This window comes from Phallusia mammillata, chromosome 4 (assembly GCF_965637545.1).
Source record: "Phallusia mammillata chromosome 4, kaPhaMamm4.hap1.1, whole genome shotgun sequence".
Taxonomy (NCBI): domain Eukaryota; kingdom Metazoa; phylum Chordata; class Ascidiacea; order Phlebobranchia; family Ascidiidae; genus Phallusia; species Phallusia mammillata.
The window spans coordinates 3,725,033-3,742,461 of NC_137255.1; the positions used below are offsets into that span (position 1 = coordinate 3,725,033).

The 17,429-nt window shown below is 35.7% G+C and overlaps 1 protein-coding gene across 5 annotated transcripts; it reads left to right on the top strand.

The window, feature by feature from the left end:
- Positions 1–2,146: 2,146 nt before the first annotated feature.
- Positions 2,147–17,388, top strand: LOC145222173 (uncharacterized). Of its 5 annotated transcripts, none has more exons than XM_080088223.1 (12): positions 2,147–2,206; positions 4,334–4,418; positions 4,775–4,956; positions 5,468–5,548; positions 7,457–7,577; positions 8,195–8,230; positions 9,050–9,237; positions 9,893–10,028; positions 10,314–10,486; positions 10,572–10,634; positions 11,844–11,964; positions 15,739–15,887. In XM_080088223.1, the coding sequence occupies exons 2-12, from the start codon at positions 4,379–4,381 to the stop codon at positions 15,759–15,761; spliced, it is 1,164 nt and encodes a 387-aa protein (XP_079944349.1). In that variant the 5' UTR covers positions 2,147–2,206; positions 4,334–4,378; the 3' UTR covers positions 15,762–15,887. The 5 variants fall into 5 exon arrangements, with proteins under 5 accessions (XP_079944349.1, XP_079944346.1, XP_079944345.1 ...); XM_080088220.1 differs by lacking the exons at positions 2,147–2,206; positions 15,739–15,887 and adding exons at positions 2,943–3,165; positions 17,298–17,388; XM_080088219.1 differs by lacking the exon at positions 2,147–2,206 and adding an exon at positions 2,943–3,165.
- The last annotated feature ends 41 nt before the right edge of the window (positions 17,389–17,429 follow it).

Below are 17,429 nucleotides of genomic sequence, written 5' to 3' on the forward strand. Positions count from 1 at the left end.
TCATTAACGATTCTTTATGCCGTTTTGGGGGCTAATCGCCTATTGAGCACATTTGAAAAATACCCTTATTCTTGTTACTCTTGTCAGGTAGTCGAACCGCAACTGAACTTAAACACACGAACCGGTTTGAGCGGTTGAATTCATTACACGTACGGTAAATTATATGTTCTTTAAGACCCGAACCGGTGTTGAACCCCTTATTTTGTTTGACGTTAAACATAAACCGGAACCGAACCGATGCGGCCTTTAATGTATTTTTTGGGATCACCCGTGCAAAACTGATATATTTCAAAATAACAAAGTCCGAAAGAATACGTAAAAAAACAGCATTACGGCGTTTTTTAGAGGTGTCACGCATTTCGGACTTTGATAAGGCCTTGTAGATGATGGGTAGAATTTAAGCTAATGGGTGTTTAGAGCAGTTTAAAAACCGCAATCCGGCTCTAATGGATAATTTGCCCGAACCGAAACCCGTATAGGCGGTTCGACACCGACACCGTGTAAATGATTTGCCAAACTGCCTTACTACAGGCGACGCCATTATGTTTGCTGATGACACCACCCTTCTTTTCACAAATAGTGATGTAGAATTACTATTTAACATGGCAAACACACAGTTACAAAACCTTAAAGAATGGCTTTTAACCAACAAGCTGTCGCTTAATATTGGAAAGACCAAATATGTACACTTCCGCCCCTTGAACCAAAAGGCAATGCCAAAATTTAAGTTGGAAATAAATGGACAAAATGTAGCACCCACCAAATCTGTGCTATTTCTGGGTCTAACGATCCATGAAAATCTATCATGGAAAGAACACATGACAAAGATTTGGCAAAAAATTAAAAGAATTTACTATCTAATACTCAAAATAAGGCCCTTACTAACATATCATGCCTTGCATTGTATCTATCAGTCACTAATCAGAAGTCATGTAATTTATTGTATAACATGTTGGTTTCACGGTAGCAAACATCTCAAGAGTAAAATTCAAAACATCTGTAATAAGTTTCTGTGTTTGACTTTAGGAATCAATCTTAAAAATTTGGAACAAAACGTGATAACTAATAAAATATTAACAAATGAACAACAGTTTAAACTGGAATGTGCAAGGTATTTGCATAGTTGGCAAAATGATTTATTACCTAAAGCATTTGAACACTTTTTCAAAAATAAAAACTTAATTAGTGGGGTGTCTACTCGTCAAACCAAGACCGGTTATCTTTTACCTTTTTGCAGCAGTAGTACTATACAACAGTCCATAAAGTATACAGCCCCTAAATACTGGAATGACTTGAAATTTAATGATGTACCTATATCAAAAAAATTGTTTATAAAACTAACTAAAAATTTACTACTAGAAAAACAGCAGCCAACAACACCATGATTTGGTACTGTGCACTTTCACTGCACATTCTGTAATTATATACTTAGTGTTTAAAAATGTTAATTCTTGTTGCCTCAGATAAGGACAAACATTGCTGCTTGTAGTATTCTTTTTCAGTAGCCTCATCTCCATGTCCAAGTTAAACAATTCGAACTATTCGTGAGAGGAGCATCCAAAACCAACAGGAACAGGAGTGCCGACCCAAGAAAATGTGCTGACAAATTCACTAAGAACAACTTTTGTGTTTAAATTCTTACTTGTGTTGTACAGTGTAAATAAATTTGTGTGTTTTTGTTTTGTTTTTTATTCATTTTTAAATTTCGTTCGTTACTGTTTATAACGTAGTCTTTTTAAGGGTGCGGCTGCTGCGTCTGACAATATTATGTCCTTTTTTGTAAAAATTTTGACATTGGCGTATTTTCAACCGCGAGGTTTTTGCGGCTGTTTCCCGATTCCGTGGCGCTAGTGTAGTGTTTTCGTATTCCTATGTACCATTTTCATGCACGGTTTCAAAATTAATACAATACAATACAATACAATACAATTTAAACACACAACTTATTACATATCTGTCAAATTTTAAGTCAAACAATATGTTTAGGAAAAGCAGGAAAACTTGTTTAGTTCTGTTGTTACAAGCAACGCACGTTTGAATCCGCACAAACGCAAACAAACAGCAATTTGACAAAAAAATCAACACAAAAATCGTACAGAGCTAACGCATGAGTGCACAAGATTTGTTATTGTGTTACGCATCGGTGATTTCACGTTGTATTTACATTTTCCGATTATAAAAGCCTTTGGGCCTGCTTGTGTTACAGGTGAGTGTATGTGTGTTGTGTTGTGATACGACTTGCAACAAGATTTAGTTTTAAAAGTCGTGCCAGCGTTTTTGTACGGTTCAAAATGCTGCAAAAAGGAAATTTTGATATGAATTGTATTGTTTTTTGTAATCTTGCATTCAACTTTGAGTTGGAACGCTAATTTTTTTGTAGTCTTGCATGTTATTTTGGTCAAAAAGGGTTTCAAACAAATAGTATGCTATGAAAACTGGTAGCATTGACAAAAAAATGGGTTTGCATTGTTTTTAAAACATACATTTAAGTGTTTTAGGATGTCAATAGATTGTCTGTCTGCAACATACAATAAACAAAATTGTAATATTTTTTAAAAACATGTTTAATTTACTAAACTGTTTCTCTGTGATTTGGGATAAAACAAATGAAGCTTAAGCTTTAAAGTGTGTTTCGAAAAGGTTATTTAAGTGAGATGTATAGTAGCCAGTCTGCAGAACATGGCAGTTCCCGACGAGATCTCGTGCGTGCAGGACCTACATGTCCCACGTGCGCACGTGCACGACCCGTAAGTTCGCGTGCAAGACCAATTTCAGCAGGCGCAAAGCAAGTAAAAGGTCAAGACAGCCCAATTAAATGCCTTTGGTGCAAAATTTTCGCGTGCAATCCCACAAAAATGGCGTGCACAATTTTTTTTTCACAAAAAAAACACGCGTGCACCTGCCACACTCTGCAGACTGGTATAGTAGTAAAACACTTGTAATTTTCTTTGGTAGAAATTAAACATACTATCACACATGTTTGTGACTGTTAGAGGAACTAAAATATCAGGGATGAAAACACCTTTTAAACTGTCATGGATTTCTGTCTGTGCTGTAGTTATTATAGTAATTGCTTGTGCAAACATTAGCATAGCATTTCCCACTGAAATTGCGGAGCCGAATGAAATTCCACATTATAACTGCTCCAAAAAGTGTGCCTTTCAAGTAAGCTTTATATGACAAAGTTTGTTCAAAATTAAGCATTTTAAAACGATTTCTAGTAGTCTTAACTATACAATGCAAGAATTTTTGCTGTCAAAGCAATCTTGTTTGAGTTGTGTAGTCTATTCTAAGCACTCATAAACTACATACACAAATGGCACTGAATGCTTAAAAATATTTGACTATGGAATCACATGTCAATTACTAGAGATGGGCCGAGCCGAGACAGAACCCGAGTACTCGGCCGAGCAGTTGCACAAACTGACCCGAGCATTAAATTTGCATATTCATGCCTTGCTAACATACGTAACTTGTGTTCTAAAGGGTGTCTATGAACAAAAACAAATGATTTTTCAAATGTATTAGATAGTGGAAAAACACGTACTTTACCGGCATGACAGCTTAATAAAACACCGCCGGTGACGTAAGAGACCTTGTGGAGCTAAAACGTAGAAAGGGGATTTTTTGTGATATCATAATGCACCAAGCGTGCTCGGCCGAGCACCGAGCATTAAAGTGAGATGCTCGGTGCTCGATCAAACAGAACATTTGCGTTTTAGGCACATCCCCATCAATTACTACAATTTCCTTTTACTTCTGTCAGTCACTGTTGCGAGGGGTAGAAAGAAATTTGATGAAAACAGTAAGGGGTTCAAGAACCAATGTTTTGGTAATAAACAGACATTAGCTTGCTATAAGCTAATGGAAATCATGTTGCAGGTTAATGGGAAATCTCTAGTGCCCCCTTAATTGGTCCCACCAATGTTGTCCCCAGTCGTGTTATACTCACAGTGCGCAAAACTCACTCTATGGTGAGCTCCTGCGACTTAATGCTTCATAATTCAGTGTAGCTGCAATGTGTTTAGTGATGAACCAAATGTTACTTTTATTATTTTGCGTTTCATAACATTGCTCAGCTTTTCGGGTTTGGTGATTGTTTGGTGCAACAGTGTGGCTATCTGTTCCTTCACCAAGCAAAATAAACTTAACTCAAGCACAATTCCCATAGAACAATTATGCCATTTGAATGGGTTGTATTTGTTTATTATGCTGTGCTGCAAATCTATTTCAATTCCAAGTGTTCTAAAGGGGGCTTGAAACTTTGTAATTGATCTTCAAAACCAATATAGCGTGAAAATCAATAGTGTTTAATGAATTTTCATTTTTTTAGGTTGTTTCCCAACCCCACCCTCAAGCTAGTTCCTACTTCAAATGTATGAATGAATGTGTGCAGGCAGAATGGATTCTTTTTGAAAGTAAGTGTGGATTATGTGACAAATACATTCCAACATCTAAACATGTTATTACTATAGCTCAGGGATGTACAACCTTTGCGCTATTATGTTGCTATGTAACAATCATACTAATTTGCCAAATCAACAATTTAAATTGTTAACATGCAAAATAAACAGAAGTATTTATTTTATCTTTTTTACATATCTATACACAGAAATATAATTGTTTGGTGTGCAATTTTAAGGTTGTGCTTAAACATATGTGCGTCAGATAAGAAGTAAAGAAAAACTTTCAGTGGGTTGCATAACAAGTATTGGAAATTGTAGCTGCAAACAGGTTCTCATGTTCTTCTTAAACCCGATATTTTGTTTCCTAGATGGATCATGCTCCTCTAGATTTATGCTTAACTTAAAGGGGCAGTCTACCACTTGCTCTCCTATTGATGTCAAAGTCCACGAGTTTAATTTTCAACTGAGTCCTGGTGGACCAACCAATTCCTACTTGCTTGTTATTTGGAAGCCATGCGCTGTTGAGAAAGACATAGTACAGGGATTTCAAGTAATTTGTACACATATTTACCTACATACACGTTTGCACAAACTAAACAAAATTAAAAACGGTACTATTCATTGGTTTATGAGTAGGCGTTTTTTTTGTTAGTGCTTTGCAACAGCTGTGTCATGGCATATTGGAATGCTGAGTGCAACTCTCATGTAATGTTTTAAAGTTTGGTGACAGTATGTAATAGAACAGTACAATGCTAGAATTTCATATTTGTCGTATTTGTTGCCAAAAGCGGTCTAACTTATCACATTACAGTTGCAAATGAACATCTTTGAATATTTTTGGTTTAAATAAAATGCATGTTGTTTATTAGTTCAGAAAGGTTAAAAAGGTTTTGAAAGATTTTTCTTAAAAAACTGGATTTGTTCATTAGAACATTGTTTATGTTTCTTTATGGTCGACCAATTACGTTTAATATGAAAATGCACTATTATTGGTGCTTCCTGCATTAAATAATCTCTGGAACCCAAACAAGTATTTACAACCAAACGCATTCTTGTTTCAGCTGAATGTTGCACCCATTATAGGAGATACGTATTACTGCATGAACATGAGGTTGTCAAGGCCACTGGATTTAAATGAGGAGGTATATAATAAACTTTTTGGGTGGTAAATACCTTAAACAAATGCTTGGCAACGTTTTACATGCAACAAAGCAAAACTAACCAAGAGGCTATACTATTTTTTTCTAAATCTGTTCAATTTATTGTTCTATTAAACCTCTCAATTTATTTCATTGTTAAGCTACATTTTGCCATTACTGTACTGCAAATAAACTAGAATGGTGGCTTTCTGATATACTTCCATTTTATATATTCTATACGATATTTACCAATTTACTATACACATCATTTGATCTACACATATGATTGTTTTTGTAAACAAAAACTAATGGGTCCCCACACGCGTGTTTGTGCGGATTTACGGTAAATAAATGTTGCGGTGATTTTTAAATTCTTAAGAACAAATTTTTAGAAAGCGTTAACCCAACAATGAAAAATTTTGTTGTATTTTTTTGCACTATTATTGTCGTATAATTACAAAAGCATTAAAAAAGAACGAAACAAATACTTTCAATTTAATCTCTTGCTTTGACCCAGATATTGTCGTCCAAGGTCGGGTTTTAAACACAATTTTTTTCTAGAAAGCTGTAACAGTTGTGTTACAGACAATTAAAATACGATTTGCTGCAAGTGTATACATAACTTTTCATTTAACTTTGTTTCGCAAAACGAGTTTTTCATTTAACTTTGTTTCGCAAAACGAGTACCATTGACCTGTAGTAACCTTTAGGGTGCACACACCAAACGACTGTTTGACCTTTTGACACCGTTTTCAATAGCACGCCGTCCTTGGTGTTCAACAACACCGTTTGACCTAATTTATATACGCCTTGAGTATTTGATTCAAAAAAAAAAAAAAAAACGCTACGTTATGGCGAAAGAAAGTTCTGAACTGTGTTAGTAATACCTACTAATTGACCTTAAGTAACCCGTGGTCATGCAGCGGCCAACCTAACAACGAGCATTTAAAAAACTTTTATCTTGCAAAAAAGTCAAGTTTATTTTTTCATATTTAGTTTGTTTAACAAAGTTTTGCTTGACATTATACGAAACCGAAGCACGCTTATTCGGTTTAAATCGCGTCATATGTGTGAAACCTTTGCCAAAACTGAAAATGTGAGTGATAACTTAATAAAACGACATGCATTGCTGTGCAAAACAGCTGATTTCTAATCACCGAAACGACGTCTCGTAAAACGTCTGTCCGACGTCAAGCTGAGCCCTCCCGCTCTGCCCTATTATTCGTAAACGTACTCTCTTGGGACTTCTGCCTACAGTGTCTTTCTTGACCAAACGAGCGTTAGACACATTTACGTTTCGGGGGTCTGTGGGTGTGTCGCTGGGTCATTCGGGGTCAAACTTCAGGTGGATCAAGTTCAGATTAATATCTAACATATGTCCAAATTTGAATAAATTTGAAGCACTCTTTCTTTACTAAACGACCGTTACAAACCAGCGTTAAAAATTTTACGTTTCGGGGGCCTGTGGGTGAACCGCTGGGTAATTTGGGGTCAAACTTCTGGTTGACCAAGTTTGAATTAATATCTAACATATGTCCAAATTTCAATAAATTTGAAGTACGCTTTCTTCACTAAATGAGCGTTACAAACCAGCGTTAGACAGAAAAAAGAAAAAAGAAAAAAGAAAAAAAGAAAAAAAGAAAAAAAGAAAAAAAAAATACGGACAAAAACAATATGTGTCCCCTTCAGGGAAGGGGACCCATAATTACAAAAATTTCAGACCATGGCCTTAAGCTTTAATGGACTTTTTTAATGCAGACATAAGACTGTCAGTTACCTCAATGCAATATTTGTGGAACCGATCCTGGCATGAACAGAAACATGTGTAATGAGAAAGTAGATATTAAATTAACTAAACCAGCATTTAACTGCAGAATAATCTGGACCACTATGTATTTCAATTGTTTACAGGTAACCTTTACGGCCCTCTACCCTCGTAAGCTTTTTCAAGATGAAATGCAAAGAGGATTTTTAACGAGTACCCCACCATATTTTACAAGCAATGTGACAAACTTTTTGTACAAAGCAAAAAGTAAGAAACACAATTAATGTTTTTGTTTTTTTATTTTTTCTTAGTGACGGAAAAAAGTCCAAGTAGATTTTTCTTATAATTTTGTTGCCAAAGTATTGAACAAAAAAAGTGCAAAATTGATAAGAGAAAACATGAATGCAAAATGCAGTATTTGAAATTTTGACCACTTTTAGTTTGAATTTTAACAGATAATATTTTGTTTCATCACTTTAATAGCATATTTTTGACATTAATGAGAGCTTATAATTATCAAGGCCACACTTTTATTTTATCTAAAACCTAGGAAAATAAAGCAGTTTAACCATTTTTGTAGAAAATGTACTGACATGTGCAAACAAAAAAGATAAAAAACACCTTGTTGCAAAGTGCAAACTCTTCGTCACTTATTGGAATTATGTTGCAAGTCGGGCCTGACTTAGAGTTGAATGAATCGGATTTAATTCAGGGCTAACTTCATACTTGACCCAACTTCACGAATTTTTGGGGGTTCAGGCCGGGTTGGGAAATGTTCAATCCTGTTTACAACCCGCATTTGAAATACGAGGACAATATAGATTGTGTTAATGCCGTACTTTGCCATTTTTTAAAACTTGTCTAAAGATCTTTATTTTTTTTAGGTTGTTCAGATTTGAACACTGTTGAATGCCACTGTCGTAAGTATTCCAAGATAACATATGCAATTTCCTTTAATATGTTGTAGTCAATTGTGATAGCATGCCTGTTACCACATACCAAGTCAAACTGGCCTTCCAGTTATGTTCTTGCCACAAGCATTGACTAGAAAACTGTTCACCTGCTGGGTTTTGAACCCTTGACCACTACTTATGTGGTCTTCTGCTCCCTTAACTGTCGCATTTGATTAAAACAGTCACTTAAAATTTTCTTTATTTTTGTCTAAAACCCCTAAACATGATTATGTTTTTTTTTAATATTGTATAATGGCCACATTAGTAGTGATGGGACGAGTACCCGGTACTCTGTATTGATGGTATCGAACGATTTCAGTGGTATCGATACTTGTACTCGGTGTCGAAATATTTTGTCTCAGTTTTCGATACCAACGTGCGAGTACCGAAGGCGGATTTGCACCATAAGAATACGGGCAACTTTGTGCCAATATTTGCTTCAGTCAGCACAAAATTGGAAAATAGTTCTGCCAGTTAATGTATATCTTTTCCGCTATCAAGTGGAGATTACATTTTTTGGCATGTGTGTGTGCACACCTGTACTCCCACCATGGCAGACAAATTAGCCAGTGATATACAACTAAGTACAACACTACATTTAAGTACTTGGTATCGAAGGTATATACATGTGGTAGAAAACCTGGTATCGTCCCATCACTACACATTAGCCTAACAATGTACTCACAAACAGCAATGTACTCATAATATTTCTCTGCGCTTTTTTCTACATGATTCTCACTTATGGCTAAGATTTTCTATTTCCTATAACAATGCATTTATTTACAGCATATACCCCTGGTAATCAGTATAAATATCCCAATGTGACAGTTAAGGGCTACACGGTCAACATTACAGCATCGCTGGTTCCTGAATGCAAAACGGTTGAATATTATCATCTATTTGTCGGGTTCAAACTCAGGAATATGGCACAAGGGACATGGATCCATTACAAGAATTTCTTCACTGCAACTTTGGTATGGCCATGTCTGGAAAATGAATTTTGTTTTTGTTAATTAGAAAAAAAGTAGGCAGTGTTGTAAACCATTTTACTTTTTAAGTAAAGCAAATTGTGTCTTTGCACAATTTCTTTTTTGTTTATTCTGTTTTTGGTTTTTTTAACTGGAAAAAGGTATATAATTCACAAAAAAGTGTGTATGGTCAAACACACAACATTTGTTTTGGGTGATTAGAGGGAAGCTAAAGACAAACCTTTTGGGAAACACTGCTTTAACAGAAAAGAGTTTTTGCTATTTTTTGTTGATGTTTTACAATTTGCGGCATAATATGTTGGCATGGATCAATATTAATGTTACTTGTAGTACGCCAGGCCCATTGAAGGCGTAAAACTAATTCAACCAATCACCAAGCATTCACACTATGGGAAAGCGTACTGTAGAAAAATCTGGCCTCTGGTGGGATTCGAACATTCGACAGGAGTCTTTCGGGAGACTCGTCACTACAACCGACGTACACAGGCTCAATGGAGAACCCGCCTGGTGTACTATGATTTCTATGAGTGTGCCGTGATTGCTGGTCTTCAGGGCTGATCCCAGCTGTTCATATATGTCTTATCAAAATCCCTTTAAATGGAAAAACTTCATTTATAATAACAGTTTTTAAACTTGACAGGCTCCAGGCAAAAGTCCGACAATGACATTCAAAAATATCTACCCGGTATTGGAAGGAGGCAAAATGACTGCTGGGGTTTTGGCTAGCGCCTCAATTTATCGCCGGGCTGCCAGAAGTTACCTTATTAATATTGTTCGTAAGTAGAATTGGTGGTTAGTATAATGCATGTTTTGTCTGGTTTTAAAGAAGTTTACATCAGCAGGAGCTTATGTGTGATTTTACTGATGTGACTTTAAAAGTTGAGTTTGAGTGTTTGCTTTGTGTTAAGAATAAATCAGATGTTGGCAACCACTTGCATGTGAGGAGATTTTTCACGGGACACCAACTGATTTTTGTGTTTACATTGAAGCATTAATTTAACCTGATACACTAGGTAAATCCTGCATACTTGCATTAGACTAAATTGTATCATGTTATACAGCTTGGGCACCACCGATACCGCATGTTACGGAATTGGACACTGGAGCACTTGAAGTTTCCTTTCAAATTTCCCCGCCAGAGTACAATGTCACTCATTTTCGTGTCCGACTTAATGAACACCTGAACAACACTGAAATTCAAGTTCTCCAGATCCAGAATGCTACATTAGATATGGTACATTTGTTGCAGTTACATTTTTTGCCACAAAGTTATTTTCATTTTAGGAGCTTTACTCACAAATGAGTGCTTATTTTTGCAGGTCGAAAACGGAAACATTACTCTTCAGTTTGACAATGTTGGAACTGGATTACGCAGTGTTCAGGTATATTGGAATATTTTGTTGCATTTTTTTAGGTGGTGTTCTATTTTTACCAAGCTTGTCATGAAAGAGATCTTTAAACTATTCAATTTTTTACACATCTTAATTAGTTATCCAATGTTGATCTTCCTGAAGTTTGACCCCTAAAGACCCAGCGGTTTACCTACAGGGCCAAATGTAAATTATTATTAAAGCACATATCCCAACTTAATTACATGATCCAGTTTTTTTTTTAGTTTTACAAGTCCTACTTTGTAAACAATAACCCTAATGTGCTGAATTTCAAACAACCCTTGAAAGAGCATTGAAACCAATAACTTAAAACAGGGGTGTGCAACAGGCGGCCCGTGGGCCACAATCTGGCCGCCAAGCTATTTAGTGTGGCCCTCACCAACACACTGATTCAGAAAAAAATGCGATTCTTCTGGGAATTCAGCAAAATTATCCACTAGTTTTTGGTAAAACTGCTTTGCTATACTATTTGAAACAAGCATAAGTTTAACCAACATTTTCCAACCGGTGGGCCATACAGCAGTTTGCAAGTACTCATTCTATGTGATGTAATAATTTCCTTTGTCTATTAAATAATTGAAAAATATTGCATTGGCCCTCGCTTGATGTTCGAAATTGGTTATATGGACCAACGACAAAAAATATTGCACATCCCCTAAATTAAAACATATGCAGGAATCATATACTCTTCATAGCAAGTACAATTAATACACATGCAATTTTGTATCCATTACTCTGGTTCTCAAACACCCTTTGCTCACAAAACTTGTTACATTCACAAGTTTGTTACATTCATGCCTAAAGCAGACTTACTAACCAGGTTGAGGAATAAATCTGAAACCATACTTTAACAATCATGGTACATCATGCCTATTAAAGGTCATGCACCAAATCAGACCAAAGTATTTTCATATGCGGCAAGACCGAATGTCAAATCCAAATGCCTGGTATACTGTGATTTATATATGAGTGTGCCAAGATTGCTGGTCTGCACACTTCAGCTGATCCCGAGGATGGATTTGTATACATTCGATTTCAAAAAATACAGTTCCTTCAAATTTTGCTTTTCACCCTCTGCTCTTTGTGTATTTTTATTAGATTTATGAAATGCGTGTTGAAACAAAGCTTCTATGCAAGATTTGTAACACATTTCTCATTTAAAAGTGTTCCTCATTCTAAGCCTTTGTGTATATTTTTCAGATTCAAGAAATGCGTGTTGGCCATCCAAAGGGCCACCAAGTGTTTCTTTACAAAGTATTTCGCGATCCTGAATGGGGGTCTAGTGCACAGATACGCATTCTTACACCAGCGGAAAGATTCAGTAAGTACCAAAGTTTTGCAACAGCTAACCTGTTGTATAATATAACAGGTTAATTTGTTTGCCAATACAGGGCACTCTAGGGGTTACAGACCCCCAACAACAGTTCATGGGTTAGCTTTGGGGCACTGATTCATAATCTGTGGATAGTTACCCCCAAAGTAGTAATTTGACATTTTTTAAGTCATTAAATCTATAGAAGGCGTTATAACGAATTTCTATATGAGTGTGCCATGATCGCTGGTCTGCATCGACGCTTCAGGGTTGATCCAAGCTTGACATTTTTAGGATGAGTAAACATATTGATTTTACTCAAAATGTTTGTGTTTTTTTTCTTCTACCCAAAGTTTGTACGACTCGTTTTTCCATCAAATCCTTGATGGATTTGGATGAAATTTACACAGATGGTAGATGTGCATCCCACTTTGTTTTTGTTGATAACCCCAGTATTTACCCCACTAGCCCCCTAAAATGGGTATTTTTTCCCCGAAGTTTGTCCTACTCGTTTTTCCATCAAATGTTTGATGGATTTGGCTGAAATTTACACAGATGGTAGATGTAGTTATGTAGATGTGCGTCCCACTTTGTTTTTGTTGATAACCCCAGTACTTACCTCGCTAGCCCCCTCAAATGGGTATTTTCCCCCGAAGTTTGTCCGACTTGTTTTTCTATCAAATGTTTGATGGATTTGGCTGAAATTTACCCAGATGGTATATGTAGTTATGTAGGTGTGCATCCCACTTTGTTTTTGTTGATAACCCCAGTATTTACCCCGCTAGCCCCCTAAAATGGTTTTTTCCCCGAAGTTTGTCTGACTCGTTTTGCCATCAAATGCTTGATGGATGTGGCTGAAACTTATGCAGATGGTAGATATAGTTATGTAGATGTGCATCCCACTTTGTTTGTCCGGATAACCCTAGTATTTACCCCACTAGCCCCCTAAAAGGGGTGAGTTTGTAAACAATGTCAGAATTGGCTAAAATCTGGATAGCTTGTAAAGTATGCGGGGGTTGTTAACAGCCCTTTGACGTCAGAAACATTAACGGTTGTTGCTCAAAACACCTCTAGTGGTTGAAATTTTAAACGTTGGCAGATTGGACTGAAATTTTGCAGTAGGGGAGATGCGGGACCATTGGGCCAAAATTCAGTTTTTCATGACTATTTCTTTGATTCCAAAGAAAAATTGCCATTGAACACCTGTACTAATACTACACGTTTTAACACACTTACACAAGGGCATAACTTTCTTATTTGGAAATGAGTTGGCAAGATATTCCGTTTTAAAAATTACAAAAAATATGGCTCAAAGGTCCTTACCCTTGGGGACCATTGAGCCTCGCATAAAGGACCTTTGGGCCAGTATTTTCATGTGATATTGGACCATTAAACCACGTATGAGGGAGCTTATTAAGTGTTGTGTTTGAAAGTAGAACGATTTTATTGAAAAAGAAATCTAATATTAATCAAAAGAAAGAAATACAACCAGCATCAATAGCTTTGTAGGCCCATAAATACAAGAAATCACAGTTCACAAGTCATAACTGCTTAAGTTAAGGGTTGCTGTAGATTTCGCCTCTTTGGTGTATCTTTGCAAAGTTGCACGAGGAATGTTGTTGCTGAAAGCGGCTTCTCGGGTGGTACATTTTTTATCCAAAACCTCTAGAACAGCTTTTCTCAAGCTAGAGTCAGTATAATGTCTATACTTTTCTTTGTTTATTTTTTTATATGATTTACTAGACTAATATCAGACTCTATTAATATAACAATTCATTTGTGTAAAGGTTTTTGACAGTTTAATATGCAACATAAATACATAGGCCTAACACAAAAATTCATACTTAAAACCCACAAGCACAACGCATGTATTAACGCTATTAAGGTGTAAAGTCAAAGGACCTTTGGACCATGCCCAATGGTCCTGTGAACAACTGGCTCAATGGTCCTGTATTGCCGCCATTACGAACTTATCTGACTGAACTACGTTACGCAGATCAACTTAAGAAATACTAATGCTCATCTAACGCTACAACTAACTAACTAATGTCCTGCAAACTTTGTGTTTTAACTAGCTTTCTCTTACAAAGAAATTACAAAAATGTAAAGGAGCAAAATATTTACTTTCAAGCTACGAAAACTTAGTTATGCTCACAGTTTCTTCTGTAAGTGACTGACCTTCTTGTTGTTACAGCTTTAAAACTATTGCAACACAAGTACTTTAACGCATTAATGAGAACTCGCTACAGCGACCAGTTTGAGAGAAACGCATGATGGCCCAAAGGTCCTTCATGCCCAATGGTCCCGCATCTCCCCTACTATTGATTGAGTCATTGTGGTTTCCTACTTTTAAGTTTGTGTGTGTTGAACCTCCATTAGTTATCCTACTAGTCCCCTAAAATGAGTTTTTTAATTTAAATAGTTTTAACTCCATATAGCATATTTAAATATGCACAGTACCAATCACTGTGTTTGTCTTCACTATACCAAACTTGCTCATTGTTATCTATTGAAATGCATTATCTACAACTTTGCATGTGTGGGGACCCATGAGTTTTTGCTTGCAGAAACAACCAAGGTTATAAAAAACGATGGCTAATATGGGACCCAATACAAAATAAGCATAGAAAATATATTTATGTTTTAAAATAGATCATAGTGTATGTGCAAGGGCAATATGTGCTAAGCCACCCTTCTAGTTACATCATCAGTTTTTTGGTTTCATGACATCATCATTGTGTAATTTTAAAATTGTGTAAAAAGGGGAGATAAATAAAGGTCATCTTTCTTTTTTAGGGGTGACAATAATAAAAATTGATAAAAAACACTTTGTTGCAGGTACGGTAAGTAAAAAAACTAATTTGAAAGTGAAACAAACTTTGGTCTTTATTTGCTTAAATACCACAACCAGTTTTTTTAGAAACAATATTTGCGTCAAAGCAGCACAAGAGGCTCATGATTACTGAATTTAAGCGGGTTATTACAGGAGAAGGGAATGGCATATAACGTTACTTCAATAATCTTGGGTACACTCAGTGGTGGCATTCAGCCGGTTTGCACCAGTTCTATAGAACCGTCTCACAAAATTTTATGAGATCAGTGCCCTGGGTAGCATTACTGGTAATTGTACTTTTTGTAACAGAACCGATTGGAAAATATGTGATAAAACCGGCTGACAAAAAATTGAATTCCACCACTGGGTACACTAACTGTTCTCATTGCCTAATAAAGCGACCAATTACAGCCAAAATTTTCAAAAAGCTGGAAAATGTATGGTTTTGTTTATTGTAAGTTGTTAATCTAAAAACAAAAAAAGTTTTTAGATTTAACTTACTGTAAACCAATGGTTTTTTATGTAATTCTTGTGTTCTGTTGGAATTCTCGTACAAGTTAACTGAATGTAATTTTAATTTTTGAGTTTGTTTATTTATTGCTAGTAGGAAACCGGGCACATGAAGCTTTGATAAGACTTAACTCACCCACAACATGCAACTTTTATTACTAACACATTGTAATTTGCATGTTTTTTTATTTATTTTTCTGCACTTCTACTTACTTCATACATGCTCAAACCCTCACATTACGTCGTAAGGTCCTGGCACTCCAAATAAAGTAGCCACTTTTCTGTCTGCGCTGCATGTACAATGCAAATCTTACATCATACACATCCCTATTCTGTGCATACTCTATTTAAAGCACTGTGGTGTGTTGGATTATGTGTTGTGCAAGTCCTAATGTATATTTGCTTTTTATTTATATTAATGTATGCATGGCTGCTTGCAGATGCCACCCAGGAGAACTTCTGATGTTAGAACCAATTGATTTGTATTCCTATTATCCAGACAAACGCTATGACGATGATCACTGTATTTGTATTCAACTTCCACTGTATCTATTTAAAATACACAGATTAAGCCTCTTTGTTGCTCTAAGCACAGATTTCTGTTAATAGAATGTTACATATTGAAAAGAATCAAACATTTAGGCAAGAAGCTGTGAAATTGTACCTGGAATAGGATCACACAAAGTTTAAAACACAGCTCAAAAGCAAAACACTTAATATCAAATATTAGCCAGCAGTTACTTTTAGAACCAGTTACTATTAAGGGAACCATACCTGTTTTGAGCCTGTTTAGTTAGGTTGTAGGTATGACAAAGTATTATATAAGAAGTTGCATTTGAAGAAAGGTTATGTGGGGTGTCATCAGAATGATAATGCTAGCTAAGCATCCTATAGTTGTTGCAACCAATCCACAGTTTTAGACCATAATTGAGCATTAACAAAAACTACAGTATCCATGTGTTTACATCTGGAATGAAATTGGGACATGATTCCCCAACTATTGCAAATAACTCCCACATGGTAATGTTGTATTGTACAAACTGAATGTTTCATAATTAATAAAACTGAATGCCTCTTAAACCAGAATAGGGAAAGAATAGTATTACAGGGTTTGAAAGCCGGGCTGCACAAACCAAGTACATTATGCTATATTTATATGAATGATTTAATTAGAACAGAATATTTTAAAACCAAATTGATGGGAAATGGTTGGAAAAGAGTGTGGTGTAAGCAAATGACAATTATGCAGTCGAAGAGATGCTACAGACTAAGTACAGTGTGATACTCTAGCATTTTCTATCCTGATACTGAAAAGGAAAACATTTTTAGCAAAAGGAAAACAAAAAATACAGTACTAAGCAGCCTTCTATGATGGAATCCTAATACACAATAACTTAGGTGTGGCACATTTACACATTAACTAATAAAATAGCAAACTTTTTTTTTAAGATTGTGGTAACAATACACTAGTATCTGACTTAAAAACACTTAATCAATCTGTACTTATTCTTTTTAGCCCAGTCCTGTTGCATTAGGTCCAAACCTCATAAAACAGATGGTTATGATTATTCACACACCCAAATCACAACCTTTTTGAGACAACTACCCAGAATACAAAACAGTAAAACCAATACAGGATAGAACCAGTCTGTTCTGTTTTAACCAAGGAATAAATCGTCTACAGTTTTGTAGTTAAAAAGGCAAACAGTGAACATGGGTTTAAGCCATGCTGTTGATGGTTTTGATCTATTACTAAAACTGTTGTTTTGATTACCTAAAATATGTTGTTGTTTTTCTCAAAAATTTACAGGCTCTATATTGTAATAAATGGTAGATAGTAAAGTGGATTAATGTATATCTCATTCCACAGGGAAACATGTTGTTATCATTAAGATTTTGTTTTTTATTATGATTTGATGGAGTGATGGCGTTCATTAAAAACATTTTAAAACAGTTTTTTACTACTAAATAAATCTGATATAAAAATTTATATTTCCAGGCATTCATGTGGTCTAGACGTAATCTTGGACATGTTCGAGCAAACTCAGATGTCCACTGCAATGTCCAAGTGGGTCCATGAAGCCTTTGAACGTGCAGAGTTTGTTATTTTCATTTCTCCTCACTTCAATTG

Coding starts and splice junctions, on each gene's coding strand:
- LOC145222173 (XM_080088219.1), top strand. CDS start 2,977: ATGTTTGTGACTGTTAGAGGAACTAAAATATCAGGGATGAAAACACCT. Junction 8,231..9,049: donor CACTGTTGAATGCCACTGTC/GTAAGTATTCCA, acceptor ATTTATTTACAG/CATATACCCCTGGTAATCAG. Junction 10,487..10,571: donor AGAATGCTACATTAGATATG/GTACATTTGTTG, acceptor TTATTTTTGCAG/GTCGAAAACGGAAACATTAC.